The sequence below is a fragment of the Ursus americanus genome, chromosome 20, assembly GCF_024610735.1.
Source record: "Ursus americanus isolate L20-20 chromosome 20, mUrsAme1.1.p, whole genome shotgun sequence".
In the NCBI taxonomy this organism is placed as follows: domain Eukaryota; kingdom Metazoa; phylum Chordata; class Mammalia; order Carnivora; family Ursidae; genus Ursus; species Ursus americanus.
The window spans coordinates 12,024,325-12,040,847 of NC_142146.1; the positions used below are offsets into that span (position 1 = coordinate 12,024,325).

The 16,523-nt window shown below is 43.5% G+C and overlaps 1 protein-coding gene across 1 annotated transcript; it reads right to left on the reverse strand.

Annotated features, from left to right (window-relative positions):
- Positions 1–799: 799 nt before the first annotated feature.
- On the reverse strand, positions 800–15,657 carry LYZL4 (lysozyme like 4). Its single transcript, XM_045798129.2, has 5 exons — positions 15,577–15,657; positions 12,555–12,759; positions 12,292–12,441; positions 8,704–8,782; positions 800–869 (listed from the first exon to the last, which is right to left on the reverse strand). The coding sequence occupies exons 1-5, from the start codon at positions 15,655–15,657 to the stop codon at positions 800–802; spliced, it is 585 nt and encodes a 194-aa protein (XP_045654085.2).
- Positions 15,658–16,523: the final 866 nt, after the last annotated feature.

Sequence of the window (16,523 nt, forward strand, 5' to 3'; positions counted from 1 at the left end):
GGTCCTGGCATCAAGTCCCGGGTCTGGCTCCCTGCTCAGCAGGGAGTCTGTTTCTCCCTCTCCCTCTGCCTGCCGTTCCCCCTGCTTGTGCGTGTGTGCGCGCTCTTTCTCTCTCAGATAAATAATGAATCTTTTAAAAAAGAAAAAGAAAAACCCCTCTACAGGAAGAAAAACCCAAAGGGAATGTAACCAAAGCATGACAGCAATTGCCTTTGGGAGCTAAGATCATGGGAGAACTTTTTTTTTTTTTAACATTTCTGTATTTTTGTTTCTCTAATGCAAGTATGTGCTATTGGTCATTTTTTTGAAACTTAACTTTTTATTTAAAAAAATAAAAAAGAGCAACCGTCACTGGATTCTCTCCATAGAAGTACAAGGAGGACTTTATAGTGTTACTTCCACCTGTGTGTCCTATCAGGGGCACAGGCAGGGACTGGTGTCCCTGTTTGCCTTTGACCCCTCTTTTCTTCCACTGTATCTTTTCTTCTCTTCCCTACTTAATATTGACAATCATGGACACATCTTGTTTTCCAGATAATTTCCTTCCTTCAGATCCTCCATGGTTATGCTAGTAACGATCACAGTATAATAAGACAAGTGGAGACCCTGGGTCCAGGTTGCGTAAGAAGCTGGTTTATTCTGCATTCCGCATCCCCGGATGAAGCAAACTTTTGTCCCTTTCCATCTGGAGCTGTCCAGCGGTGAGATAATCAACAGGGTTGAGTGAAGGCAGCAAACAGGAAAGCATCTTCATTTGGAAGGTGCCCACTGGAGAGTGTAGTGAGGGCCGCCACTGCAGCTAGAGCCTGCAACCGTCCAACCACCGCGCCAGATTGTCTGCGAACCGGCAGTTCAGGGACCAGGAGGGCCTGTAGAGAGGAAAGCAGGGACAGCGAACAAGAGGGGGCTTCCCAGTGTCTGAGCTCAGGATCTGCAGGGTTCCACACCTCCCCCCCACCCCGGCCGACCCGGCCCATCTACACCCCAGCCTTGAAGCATTTGAATTCACCACCCCAACTGCTGCAGGCATGTTTCTGAAGGCTTTTCTGCTTCTAGAGTATGACCCTCTGTCTGACTCTAACACATCCTAGCATGAAAGCTGGTGCCCCTTAGATCCTCATGCTCCCACCCCCCCCCACTCTTTTCCACAAATCCCACACCGTGAACTGGGGAGCTATCCCCCAGCCCAGCAAGAGAAGTACTCTTAACTTCTCTGAAGTAAGCATCAGAGAAGTTCCATGACTTGCCCAGGCTCAGATGGTGAGTCCTAGGCAGACCGTTGATCAGAAATGGGAATCCTTGACTTTGACCCAGGGCCTCTTTCACCTTCCCATGCACGTGCTTCACCCTTAGTTCCTCAACCCTGCCTAGGCCAGCTAGACTGAGTTTCTCAAAACTTTTCTCTTTGTTCTCCTAAGAGTGATCCTTCTATTCCCAGCCCCCATGCCAGCACCCAGACCCCAGGTCTTCCTCTCCCAACCTAGAGGCTGTGGGGTTCACCAGCTCAGCTGCAGGCCATTAGAAATCCTGTTTAGATAGGCCATCCCTCAGCTAGACAGGCTTCCGTGAGTCTTCCAGGGTAAGGGGTCCCACAGTGAAAGAAGGGGCTGTGACCCCTGGCCCCTCACAGCTATAAAGCAGCAGAGAAAACACACACATATTTGTTTTCAGAAATTGCAAGGCTCTCCCACAGCCTGGGGCAGGCACTACAGAAGGGAATCCTGTGGGCATGCAGGCCCTTGGTCTTCTCACTTCCTGTTTGCCTCAACTCTGCAGGGCTGCTTGATCTGAGCTTTGAAAAGACGTGGGTGCTTATTAGTTTAATAAGAGCTCACTTTGCTGGGAGTCCTGAGCAAGTGAGAAGGCTTTAATCAGCCTGGCCCAGCATATCTCTACTCAGTGCTGTACAATAAAGATGATTTTAGCTCATTAGTGCTCACCCTAGAGAGCCAGCCATGCTTCAATTAATTGGAGAGTAGAGACTATATGAAAGATATTTTAAACACTGGGAAGACACATTAGTAAGGGGACTCCCACTTTAAAATGCAATCTCCTAAATTAGTGAGGAAAATGGATTAATGAATAAGCGGTATGACAACCCTGATTAACCATTTGAAAAATATAAAGCTGGATCCCTACCTCACTTTTTATACCAAAATAAACTCCAAGAAGGCCAACAATTTAAAGATAAAAACATAAAACCGTGAAAATTCTATTTTCTAATTTATTAACAAAAACTTAATATAAGGCTTATTTTGTGCCAGACACCATTCTAATATGGAAGAAAACATGGCTTCATTTCTTTACAAACTTAGAGTATAGTTTCGTATAAATTCAGGAGCCACAAAACAAAATATTGAGGGATCTGATTCTGTGAAAATATAAGACTCTTACATGATGAAAATACTACAAAGTCAAAATACAAATAGCAAACCTGAAAAAAAGTAGTTCAAATAGATATCACGGACAAAGGTCTAATTACCCTAATTTATAAAGGACACATATAAAATCAATAAAAACAAAAGAAAACATTATCATCTCAGTTCAGAGAAAAATGGCCAACAAACACATGAAAAGATGCTCAACTTCTTTGTAGTTTAAAAATGCAAAGCAGGGGCGCCTGGGTGGCTCAGTCAGTGAAGTGTCTGTCTTTGGCTCAGGTCATGATCCCGGGGTCCTGGGATCAAGCCCTATGTCAGGCTCTATGCTCAGTGGGGAGTCTACCTCTCTCTCTCCCCCTCTGCCTCTCCCTGCCCACAATCATGCGCTCTCGCTCGCTCTCTCAAGCAAATAAATGAAATCTAAAAAAAAAAAAAAAAAGCAAAGCAAAATAGAATGCCATCATAAGTCTCAATTTCCAAAAACTGCACAAATTTTATTGTTCTAGATGAACAACCTAGAACCCAGGCCCCGTCATGCAATGTATCTGGAGGTGCCCACTCTCTGAATGCCAGTTTAGCAATCTCTCTACCAACATTTAAATGCACCCAAGAGGCCCAGAAAATGGAAACAGTCTCAATGTTCATCAATAGGGGACTGGCAGGTAATTACCTGCAGCATCCGGAGGGCAGAGACCTCTAGGTAGGATATGCCAAGATTTGCAAGCTCTATTAATAAGTGAAAAAATTTTAGGTGCAGGTCAGTGTGTATGTCGGGATTTCATGTGTTTTTATTTTATTTTATTTTAAAGATTTTCTTTATTTATTTGAGAGAGAGAGAGAGAGAATGCACAAGCAGGGGGTGGGGCAGAGGGAGAGGGACAAGCAGACTCCCCACTGAGCAGAGAGCCTGACTTGGGGCTTGATCCCAGGACCTCAAGACTATGACCTGACCCCAAGACACTTAACCAATTGCACCAACCAGGCACCCCTCACATGTATTTTTAAATATTTTTCTCATTCTCAATACACATATTTTTCTCTGATTTACAAGACACATTAATAGTGGTGACTTTCAAGAGGCTGCTGACAAAAGCAAGAAGTTTATTTTTTGATTTTCATTTTTAAACACGTATGTCTTATTTTTATTTTGAGAAATAAGAAATGATAAATTTAAAAATTTTTAATGGCTTCTAGGTAACAGCTCAAATGCAGCCTTAATCTTGCAACAAACATTTAGGGATTACCTATTATATGCCAGGCACAGAGCAAGTTGCTGGAGATATAGAGGCAAGAAAAACAGACAAAAATCTCTGACTGAACTTAGCACCAAAAGGCACAGAAAAGACAAAAAAGCAACAATGAAAAGCTGATCTCTGAGACTGACACACTTCCTGTTGCCAGATTCTGAACAAGATCTCCACTGCCTGCAGGCCCTGAGGGTCACTGTAAGAAACACCACTCAAGACTTCCACTGGCTGAATCAATCTACCTGCAGGTCTGCCCCTCCTGCACTCATTGATTCTGTTTGGAAACCCTGCGTCTGCCCCCACAGAACTGCACAGAGTGCTTTGGCTGTCTTCCACATGACCAGAGCACAGATCTCCCAGGTCAACCATCCTCATCTCTTCTAGGAGAGTTGTGAAAGCTGAGGCCTAGAATAACACAGATCTAGAATTAATTCCAACACTGTGGCCATGGGTAACTTGTTGTGCCTCTCTGTGCCTCTGCTTCCTCATTTTATGGGGAAGCAGAATACTCATGGCATAAGGATTTTTTAGGGTTAAATAAGGATGTTTATGTAAACACACAAAGCCTACATACCAAAGAAGTAAAGAAATTACAGCTATGATTAAAGAATTTCCTCTATTGTAAGATACCTTCTATTATAAAATATGTTAATGATTCATTAACAACTTTTGCTGGAGGACACATCGATTATAGGATAAACTGTAATACAAAAATATTAAGATATACAACCTGAAACTGAGGAAATATGACATTGTTTCTAGATCTAACTGGTAACTACAATATCCTGCAATAACCAAGCAGTCAATTATGAAATGTGGGACAGGGAGAGGGTGGAAAAGGCAAAAGAAGGTGGAAATTGGTGGTGAGACAGTGTCTACTGGATAGTGGAGGCCCATGATAAACGTGGAGGCGGTAGAAGTTCATGCTGGGAATGAAGGGTTTTCATGTACTCCACTGACTCAGCCTATGAGAGAGAACTAGACACACATGTCAGGAAAATCTCCAAAGTGGATATTGGGTCAGGAGACTTGCACAGCAATCTATGCCCAGAAGAGCATTTGTGAAGGGAGTCTGACCATTACCAAAGTGTGAGCTGAAACAAGAAAAAGTCACATAACCTATTTGGCAAATACTAAATATGCGTAACTAACATGGTACTTATGGGAAAATATTAGTAGAAGAAAAGGGGCATCATCATTAAATTCAGAAGAGCGTTCCTAGGAGAATAACATACTACAGAATCCAGAAGTAAATTTTATAAAACTGACATCATCAATAAGATGTAACTGGCATAACCTCTGGAGAAAGCCATGGAAGAGAAGAGAGATGAAAAAGGCAACAACTTGAATAAAAAAAAAAAAAAGATGGATAGGCTAACACAGAATTACAAAGATATTAAATATGTAGTAACCAAAATTCAATACCCATTCATGATTTAAAAACCTTTAACAGGGGCGCCTGGGTGGCATAGCGGTTAAGCGTCTGCCTTCGGCTCAGGGCGTGATCCTGGAGTTCTGGGATCGAGCCCCACGTCAGGCTCTTCCTCTATGAGCCTGCTTCTTCCTCTCCCACTCCCCCTGCTTGTGTTCCCTCTCTCGCTGGCTGTCTCTCTCTCTGTCGAATAAATAAATAAAATATTTAAAATAAATAAATAAATAAATAAATAAATAAATAAATAAATAAATACCTTTAACAAACTAGAAATGGAAAAGAACACTCAACCTGATTAAGAGTATCTCAGTAAGTTTAAAGAAAATACAACATTTAATAAAGAAATATTGAACTTCTTACCTATGAGATTGGGAATGAGACAAGGATGACTTCTAGCCAACATTTATTGGCGATCCTAGCCAATGCAATAAACCAAGAAAAAGAAAGAAAAAGGTATTGTAGAGCCAAATGTGAAAGATTAAATAAAGCTTTTAGAAAAAAAAGTTAAGAAGAATCTCTCATGACCTAGGAATAGGCAAATATTTCTCTAAAATTACCAAAAATAACCATAAAGGGAAAGTAATAATAAATTAGACTGTACTAGGACTAAGAATTTCACTTTATCAAGACTCCATTAAGAAGGTGAAAAGGTGGAATGAAAGAAGATGTTTGTAATACTTGTATCCAACAAAAAACTTTTACCCAGAGTATATAAATAATTTCTGATGAATTAATAAGACAAAGACAAATACAATAGAAAAACTGACAAAAGATTTGAATAGGCACTTCACATAGAAGGATATCTAATGGCCAATAAACATTTGAATAAGTGCTCAATCTCATTAATTGCCAAGGAAATACAAAATAAAACCCAATTCAATAGCACTACACAGTCACAAAAATAAACTAGAAAATACCAAGCACTGACAATAGTTTGGAGCCACTGAAAACTACAACTGCTGATGGAAGTGTAAATTGATGACTGTTTCCTTTGCTGTGTAGAAGCTTTGTACCTTGAAGTCCCAAAAGTTCATTTTTGCTTTTGTTTCCCTTGCCTTTGGGGACATGTCTTGAAAGAAGTTGCTGTGGCCGATGTCAAAGAGGTTACTGCCTATGTTCTCATCTAGGATTTTGATGGATTACTGTCTCACATTGAGGTCTTTCATCCATTTTGAGTTTATCTTTCTGTATGGTGTACGAGAATGCTCCAGTTTCATTCCTCTGTATATAGCTGTCCAATTTTCCTAGCACCATTTATTGAAGAGACTTAGAGGCAACCACAGAATGGGAAAAGATTTTTACAAATGACATTACAGATAAAGGGCTGGTATCCAAGATCTACAAAGAACTTCTCAAACTTAACACCCAAAAAACAAAAAATCAAGTCAAAAAATGGACAAAAGACATGAACAGACACTTCTTCAAAGAAGACACACAAATGGCTAACAGACACATGAAAAAATGTTCAACATCATTAGCCATCAGGGAAATTCAAATCAAAACCACATTGAGATATCACCTTACACCAGTTAGAATGGCAAAAATTAACAAGGGAGGAAACAACAAATGCTGGCAAGGATGTGGAGACAGGGGAACCCTCTTACACTGTTGGTGGGAATGCAAGTTGGTACAGCCACTTTGGAAAACAGTATGGAGGTTCCTCAAAAAGTTAAAAATAGAGCTACCCTATGACCCAGAAATTGCACTATTGGGTATTTACCACAAAGATACAGATATAGTGAAAAGAAGGGGTACATGCACCCCAATGTCCATAGAAGCAATGTCCACAATAGCCAAACTGTGGAAGGAGCTGAGATGTCCTTCAGTAGAGCAATGGATAAAGACGATGTGGTCCATATATACAATGGAATCTTACTCAGCCATCAGAAAGGATGAATACGCACCATTTGCATGGACATGGATGGAATGGGAGGGGATTATGCTAAGTGAAATAAGTCAAGCAGAGAAAGGCAATTATCATATGGTTTCACTCATATGTGGAACTTAAGGAATAGCGTGGAGGACATTAAGAGAAGGAAGGGAAAAATGAAGGGGGGGGATCAGAGGGGGAGACAAACCATGAAAGACTATGGAGTCCGGGAAACAAACTGAGGGTTTCAGAGGGGAGGGAGGTGGGGGGATGGGTTAGCCCAGTGTTGGGTATTAAGGAGGGCACATATTGCATGGAGCACTGGGTGTTATATGCAAACAATGAATCATGGAACACTACATCAAAAACTAATAATTTATTGTATGGTGACTAACATAACATAATAAAAAATAAACAAAAATTAAAAATTAAATTAAATTAAATTATTTAAAAAAGGAAGTTTAAATTGAATCTCTTGAGAAAAAGGTTTGGTAGAATACACCAAATCTGAAAATATGCATATCCTATGACCAGTGATTTTATTCCTTGGTATAATCAATGTGAATCCATTTATATATTCACTAAAAGAAAACTGTAGAATGTTCATGGCAACACTAAAATAGTGAAAACTACCCAAATGCCCACCAACAGAATAATGGATATATAAACTGATATATCCATATAATGGAATACTATACAGCAATGAGAACAAACCAATTAGAACTATACACAACAATATGAACAAATATTGAGTGAAAGAGGTCAAACACAGGCCCAAACATTTGTAAATTTTAGATGGCTTTTCGAAGCAAATATCTGCGTAAAGAAGAAATCAGAGTTGCAGTTATTTTTGATAACAAGTATATAACTATCAGGGCAACTGGGTGGCTCAGTCAGTTGTGTCTGCCTTCGGTTCAGACCTCTGCTGCTCCCCCTGCTTGTGCTCTCTCGCTCTCTCTCTGTCAGATAAATAAAATCTTAAAAAAAAAAAAAGAACCAAGAAGATGTCTCAATATAGTGCCAAATAAGTAACCAAGAATATGTAAATAAGATGGATAATCTAGTTGTGTGTTTGTTATTTCAACTTACATGAACTTCAATGAAATTTAAAAAAATACAAATATATAACTATCTGTTACTACATCTAACACCTAATTAAAAAAAAGTGTTCTTTCAAATGAATATGATGATCTGAATTTTAAAAATAAGCAAAGGACAAGAGCAGGGGAAAAAAATCACAAAATAATATAAGTATATAACAAACTTAGCGGGGAAACCCCAATGGAATATCACAAAATGCAAAAGAAGATAAAATTGTTATCTACCTTTCAAATGGCAAAGGCTTATAATTGATGAGAGTGCAATAAATAGGCATTTCACTACACTCTTACTATTACTGTAAATTGGTACAAACTTGCTGGAGAGTCATTTCACAACATGCATTAAGAACCTAAGTATTTAGATGAAAGTAATAATCAGAAATATATACAGAGATTTATTTCAAGGATGTTCATCCTAGCTTCCTGAATAACCCTAAACAATATTTGAGAAGGAAAAATATATTCAATTTAAGGCAATTTGTCTGATAATTATGTCCTTCCTTCTGAGACCTTGGGGTTGCAGAACTCAGTAGTGTTCTACTGCTTAGCTTGGTGAGTAAGATCCTGCTAGTTTGAGACTATAGATGTGCAGAGACCAAGATTAGGCCGAGATTATGATTAAAGATAATGGGTGAAGGTCATTAACAAGACTGTTCAAAAATGTACCACTTACCATTCTCCCATACCGTCTTTTCCTTTTACAATTCTCTTGGCACATTCAATTGTCTTCTTCAAATTTGGGTTCAGTAAAGCTGTGGAGAAAATAAAGGGGAAAAACACAACTCCACAAGTTGGCAGCTAAGTCAGAGTGACGTCAGGGAAGATACAGGGTGCCTATATTAGAGAGGTTTCCGTGTGATTCCAAAGATAAATCTATCCTTAGATTTTTTTTTCAGACAACACTGGGAGATAGTCGCTTGTGGTCATCTTTTACCAAATCTATCGATTTTCTTCTTTTAATTCTTATAATAATATTTTCATTAAAAATATGTATAGCAAATATTCTGTGCTAAGCAATATAAGAAGCAGTGGAGGTAGAACGGTGAACCCAGTAAATCTGTCCCTGTCCTCCTAGAGCCCGCAGTCTGAAAGGGGGAGAGAAAGATCCTAGACAATTATAATACAAAGAATACCTGGAGTGACGGGGGAATGGAGCTTGATGTGGGAGCGGTGGGTGGGGGCACTCAATTCAGACTCGAAGGGTCAGGGAAGGGTTATTGGGCCACGTGACATCTAGAAGATTAGGTAAGGAAAAGGGGCTCACAGAGGGATCACTGCCTTCTTCCAGGCAGAAGAAACAGCATTGGAGATGGCCTAGAAGTGTCTCTGAGGGACCAACATTCCATTCTCTCCTTTGAATGTGGAAGCGGACACCTCCCACCTGGGTTACTGCAATACTTTCCTTCTTGACTACACTTCAGTCTCTCCCTTTCCCTAATCCAGTCTGATTGCTTTTCCTTAAAAGATGACTTCAGTGCCCCCAGTTGCCTGTAAAACAGAACCCCAAATCCTTGGCTTAGTCCACCCTTTCCCCAACATGCCTTTCCATTTCTGCCACCTTACCTTCCATTGCCTTCCTCCATGACCCCCCCCCCTGTTAGAGACCTCCCAAGGGGCAGGAGACAAAGCTTGCACCCGCCCTGAAGGTGGGTGCTCCACTCCTGATACCCACAGCTTGGGAATCACATGCAGCTCTTCTTCCTGGACTTTGTTCACACTCATTGCCCAACCTGGATCTGCTCATCTAAACAGGACAGTCCTTAAAACGCTGTCGTTGACCATCTAGCTCACTGCACCCTCTCCCCTCTTCTGAATAAAATGTCACTTCAATTCAGCTCTAATCTGTTAAATACATATATACAAAGATACATATGTGCATACACAGATACACACGTGCGTCCATGTTCACATGCACACACGCACATCCTAATCCCCAGCTACTTTGTAAATTCTTTGAAGTTGTATTCATCACACACCAAGCAGTATACCCAACACCAGGCTCAGCACTTTATATACACTGTAGTATATTAAAAACTCACAAAAGCCTTGTGACATAAGTGCTATTATTACCTCCACTTTACAGATAAGAAAACTAAGGCTCAGATCACATAACTAGTAAGAGGTCAAGCCAAGATTCTGTCTGGCCTCAAAGCCTGTGCTCTCTCTGTCCCTCACCCTGCTGGACAAGGACAGTATACAATTCCTCTGAACTGTCCTCAGGACTTGGCACAGGGCCTGCTTAGTACCTCTCAATGGCACCTTGCTTCCTTGTGAGTCCTACTGGCTTGTGGTGACACATTCCCAAGGAGACTGTTTTCCTCTCTATTTAGAATGTCTTTGCTTTCAGGGCTTTCTAGCTCATCCTTTAGCTGACAGTGCAGTTCCCTGGGGTCTTGGGTTTCAGTGGAGTCTCCAGTGCATCGCCTTATCTTGCTCAGGCCCTGTCTACACAACGACCTCAAACCTGTGCCCTAGGCCACAGGGAAACAGCAGATGTCACCTGGTCATCATCAACTTCAATCTTCACTTAGCAGTCTGGATTCTCGCTTCTCATTTTAGCCTTTAGGGATTTTACTTTCTTGCCATCTTACCCAGGTACTATGGAAGATTTATTTATTTTTCTTTTTTAAGTAGGCTCTGTGCCCAACATGGGCCTTCAACTCACAACCCGAGATCAAGAGTTGCACGCTCTGCTGGGCAAGCTAGCCAGGTGCTCCAGATTTTTTTTTTAATTTTATCTAGTGGGAGGGTTTTTTAGGATATCTAATCCACCCTATTTTCATCACAACACTCGGTACCACCTCCACTACAGATAATTATTTGTTTCTTCTGTCAGATTCTGGCAGTCAATCAATCAATCTCTCTTCTTATGAGATATAAATTATGGGCCTACTGGGTTTCTCTTTTTGCCTTGGCTGCCTGGAAGCTCAGGGTGACATTGAATATTCTATCACAGTAATTAAATTATATTCTTAATGTGTAGGTCTCAGCTAGACTTTGATCACGTGATTCCTATGGGCCCTGCACAGTGTTTTACATACATTATCCCATTTAATGCTCACAGCAACCTTAAGAGGTAGCTAATGTCATCCCCACTTCACAGATGAGGAAGCTCTGAGAAGAGACCTACACAAGCTCATGGAGCTCACTTGTAATGGGAATGGCTGGGATTCCCACTGGGTTCCTGTGTGTTTTCTGCACCCTTCCCTCCTACTTTGCAATTCTGCTTCTCCTTGAATCTGGAAACCATCTTACTCCTCTCTGGAGTCCCCAGGCCAAGCATGAGGCCCAAGAGCAAGCAGCTTTCTCCTGGACCATATAAGAAGGTTACAAGCTTTACCATGACCTCTCCACTCTGTCTCCTAAAGACCCAGCTCAGAAGCCACAGGTTCTGGAATGTTTCTCACTCACCATGGGGGAGGGAGCTTCGCCCATCAGGGAGACCCTGAGAGTGCCAGGCCCTCAGACCCTCCTGCAAGCTTCCGGGGTCAGGGAGAGCTCTGGTGTGGTTGTGCAGCTTATTGGCTCCCTGTGTGGGCTTGCCTCTCAACAACACCACCTACAACTGTGTGGCCTTGGGCTTGCACTTACCCTCTCTGGGCCTCAGTTTCCCCCTTCATAGAACGGGATAATAACAGTGCCCACGTCATGGGGGTCTTTGTGAAGATTAGATGAATTCAGACCTTTGAAGAGCTTAAAGGAGTACCCTGAGGTTAGCAAGCACTGGAATGTCCGCTCCAGGAGGCCGGCTCGTTGTGGGTGCTCAGTGAGTGCTAGGATGAGGGAACCTGGGCCAGTGCATCCTCTTGGACACAGGTACTTGGGACCCCTGAGAGCAGCAGGGAAAGCTCCCATGCTCCTGTCTCTTCCCAGTGCCCCTTGGGCCTGTCTAAGTGGCAGCATCTGTTTGCCTTGAAGAAGAGTGTGTGGCGGAGTGTGGGTGAAATGAGGCCCATGCAGAGCCCTCTGCTCTAGCCCTCTAGGCTCGGGTGGTTCTGATGCTGACAGCCTCCTCCCCGCCTCCTCTCATCCTGCCCATCTGGATGGGGGTCTCCATGACTCTGTGCCTGGCCGTCACCCACAGCCCGTTCTCCCTGCACGCTTTGGTGTGCTGCACTCAGCCTCCCTGGCCCCGCACCTGCCAGGCTCTCCGCCTCCCTGCTCCAACCCTAGAAACGCTGGCCACCCGGAAGGCTGGCCTCCGTGCTCTGTGCTGCAGCCCCCAGTGCCCTGGTGTGGGACAGACGGGGGCGGGACCTACCGGAGCAGGACATGTGGCAGCGGTTCTTGCCCTTGTCACACCACTCATGGCTGCGGATCTGAAAGAGGCCATAGCCAGTGTAGCCACCGGGCAAGTTCTCGTAGATGGCCGTGGGGTTGAACTTGCTCTCAAAATAAGCCAGGCACACCCCTAAGACGGAACAGGAGGTGGGTGGCTCGGAGGAGGGTGGAGTTGGGGATGCCCGGGCAGGGGCCAGAGGAAAAGGAGGTGAGGGGAGATGGGGCTAAGAAGGGCCTACTCACAATTTTCAAGGCTGTAGCCCTCAAAATAATCCAGGCCTCCTTCATAGAGCTTCTTAGCCACCTTGCAGCGCCCCAAGATAGCAGCACCACTGGGAACCACCAGGTAGCCAATGAGGGAGAGAAACATGGATGCCTTCATCTTCTCAGGCTCCTGGCAGCTCAGGTCAATAGTGGCCAGAGGAGCCGGCAGAGTCACAGAGAAGTCCTGCCGGGATCCCAGGGACACTGGTTTCTCTGAAGGAAAAGAAGGGCACTGTGGGGTGGGGGCGTGCAATTCAGTGTGTTTAGAAAAAAGGGAGCTCTGCCTGGCTTAAGCGTGATACTTCTTCCCACCCTAATCCTCAGCTTCGTGTCACTGCAAACCCAGGACACCTGAAACCCTGCCTCTCCTCCTCTTCTGGACCCCCATTTTCCAAGGAAACTGCTCTCGTGAAGGTCATCCCCCCAACACACATTCTTTCCCTGCAGCAAAACCCAGTGGCTTCTGCTTGATTTTCTTCTCACTCATTTCTCTTTCACGCTAGATACAGAAGCTCAAATCCTCTCTTCCCCTTTATTGTGAAAGTACAACTTGTCCATTAGGTACATGTTGGAAAACAGAAAGAGGAAGACAAATGTCACTGTAGGTCCCACTACTCAAGCACAAGCACTACTCTTATGTTGAATTCTTTCCGCCATCACCTTTTACCCTAGAATATATTCAGAGCTGTGGTCTCACCCTGGCCACAGTCTTGTCTCCAGATTGTCTATAAATCGAATTCCGTGGAGCTTTTCTCTGCCTGTCCACACAGTGAGATAAACCCCAGTCCGGCTCAGACCTGCCACGTAGTAGGGGGTCATCACTGGCAACAGCAGGCAAGACCCTTAGCCTCACGGTGCCTCTGCTTTCTCGTCTGTGTAAAGGGGAGCGGGTCATGTGTGGGGTGCTCAGAAAATTGACTCCTGAGTTTCTCCTTCTCCATTTCTGTTGCTACCACCTAAACTCCACTCATCGCCACTCCAATAAAACCCCCTCACTGTCATCCCCTAAACCCTTCTCATGATCATCTCCTGAACCCCCCTCATTTCTACCCCCTAAACCTTCCTTGTCATCATCCTCTAAACCCTCTCAACTCTATCCCCTAAACCCCTTTCATCACTTTCACCTAAACCCACTTCATCACTGCAGGCTGAGTCACAGCCCAGCCTCTTGGTGTCCACTCCTCCAGGGCAACCCCTCCAGGTGGGTATTTTCAATGTCCCCAAAGCACGTACACAATGTCACTTTGGGAATGCTGTCAGTTCCCTATTCCTGATAGCAAAGCCACACTTGGCTTTCTGAGCCCTCCATAATCTGGCCTAACCCTGCCCTCCCTCCATCAGGAGGAATCAATTCAGTCAACTTTGAATTCCCACGTTGCTCCTTCTCTGTTCCTCTCTGCACCTTCCTACCCCACACCCCACTGCTCATGTTCCTGCTCCACACATGGCTCTTCCCAATCCACAGGGCCCTACCATGCCTTTCCCTACCCAAATGTTGCTCCATCTTCAGGTGTCCACTCCAGGTGCCATCTCCTTGAAGCCTGATGCAATCCTGCATGAACATTCCCTCTCTGAGCCCCCTACTGCCCTCAGAATCATTTCCAGAACACCTAGCAGGTGATTGTCCTGTTCTATGCCATGTCTTATCTCTCAGACTAGAAAGTGCAATTGGAAATTATAACATATCGTCTTCCTGGCATGCCCTACAGCCCCCAACACTGCATAAATATATATCAATTGGACAACTAATCACACCCCCCTGTTTGTCATCATTCACAGGAGTATGCATGTCCGCCAGCCTCCATTCACCTGCACAAGGGGCTCTTGACCTTGGCACTTAGGCTGGAAAATTCTTTGTCCTGGAGGCTCTTCTGTGCACTCAAGTTTATTTAGGGACACACCTGGCCTCTAGATGCTAGTAGCTTCTCCCTCTCCGTTGTGACAGACAAAAATGTCTCCATACATTGCCAAACATCTCCTGGTGGACAAAACTGTCCCCTGTTGAGAACCAATGATCTAAATGTCTAACTTGCAAAAGAGTTAGAAATAAATGAGTATATTCCTGAATTAGAAGAATTTCACTTTTAAACATTTGTCTGAACTCTTTATGTTTATATTATAAGCATAATTACTTACAGATGTCACCATTATACCAAATACGTTGTCGAGGAGGGCCTAGCATTTGAGTGCTCAGACTTGGGAGTCAGATTGCCTGGGTCCAAATTCTGACTTTACCCCATAATAGCTGGGATTTTAGGGATCCCAGGAGTGATCTAAGACAGCTTCTCAGCCTTTCTGTGCCTCGGTTTCCTCATCTAAATAATGATTAATATAATACTCACTGAATTGTGTTGATTTGAAAAGTAATGAGTTAAATAGACAAAATATTCAGTCCCCAGCAGATACTTGTCTTTTGAGCTATGGTCACACATGCTTGCCCTTAGCTTAATAACTGAATTCCAATGCATACTCGGAGAGAAGTTCATGTTCACGTTTTCCAGCAGAGCAAATGATGTTTTCAGATGATATCTGTCTGCCAGACATACTCATAAAAGGCATGCTGAGTCCTCCTTCCTTCCCTCTTCCCCTGCAGTGAAATCACTGGGATCCCTGTCCCTTGTTCTTCCAAAACCAATCCACCTCTCACCATCTCCTGTGTCATCATCCCAGTCCAGATCACCATCGCCTCTGACTTCTGTAGAGTTTCCTAGATATACTCTGACACTGCACAATCCTCTCCTGTCCCCCTATCACTTTATGTAGTAACTAGAAAGTCCTCTTTAAAAACACATATCCAGTCACATCACCCATCTGCAATAGGTTCCCCTGGCACTTTAAATAAGATCCCAACTTTTCAGCCTAGCCAACAAGACCCTTCCTGCCCTAGCCCCTGAACACCTCTCTAGTCTGATTTCATGCCTCTCTCCCCCTTGTTCACATTCATACCACTACACTCACCTTGCACATTTCTATTCCTTGAACATGCCAACCTCATTCCCACCACAGGCTCTTTGCACCTGCTGTTTCTTCTGCCTGGAACATGACTCCCCCAATCACCACAGAGCTTGCTCTTTCTGGTCATGGTCTCAGGTCAAAAACGAGCTCAGCATCTCTAATAGGACTCTCTGATCACTGCTCCATCACAGAAAATCATTTCTGCTTTCTTCATAAGTCAATTTCAGAAATTACCTTGTTCATTTATTATTTGTCTCTTTCTCATACCAGTGTGTAAACACCAGGAATGCAGAAACCTGGTTTGTTTTGTTCTCTGCTTTATCCCCAGAACTTAGAACAGAGCCTGGTGTATAGTAGGCACTCTGTGAATCTCTGTTGAATGAATGAATGAATGAATGAATGAATGAATGAATAGGAAAAAGCCAACTCTTCCCAACAGAATTGTCATCGTATAAGCAATAAATGGATTTGCTGAGTGTCTCCTGCACCTGGATAGCATCATATCTGTCCCAGTTCCTGCACATCCTGTATCAGCTTACCAGTTCACCAGCCCCTCCGCAGGCCTAGGTGCTCCTCAGGGGAGGAGAGGAGCAGCCACTGCAGCAGCTTTGACCTTTTGCAGGAAAGTTGCTCTCCCTGCACTCAGTTCCCTGGACTTTTCAGATTCCACGTCCTTGATAACCCACTTACCTTCACCCAAGAGCTTCTAAGCCACAAGTGCTTCTCCATAACCTGCTCTTCTAGAATCTTTTCTATGACATCAGTTGCTATGCACCAGAATATTCTGAAGCAGAGTGGGGGTCTGTCACCAAAGCATTGTATTATTTTTCTATTGCTGCTGTACCAAGTTACATCAAACTTAGCAGCTTAAGCTACACGAATTTATTATCTTAAGGTTCTATAGATCAGAATTCTGACATGAGGGGCGCCTGGGTGGCACAGCGGTTAAAGCGTCTGCCTTCAGCTCAGGGTGTGATCCGAACGTTATGGGAT

Excerpts from the sequence above, each read along its gene's own strand:
- LYZL4 (XM_045798129.2), bottom strand. The coding sequence starts at position 15,657 with ATGACCAGAAAGAGCAAGCTCTGTGGTGATTGGGGGAGTCATGTTCCA. Across the intron at positions 12,760-15,576 it reads GCAGGTGCAAAGAGCCTGTG|GACTTCTCTGTGACTCTGCC; the intron begins GTGGGAATGAGG and ends GGATCCCGGCAG. Across the intron at positions 8,783-12,291 it reads CTGCCACATGTCCTGCTCCG|CTTTACTGAACCCAAATTTG; the intron begins GTAGGTCCCGCC and ends TTTTCTCCACAG.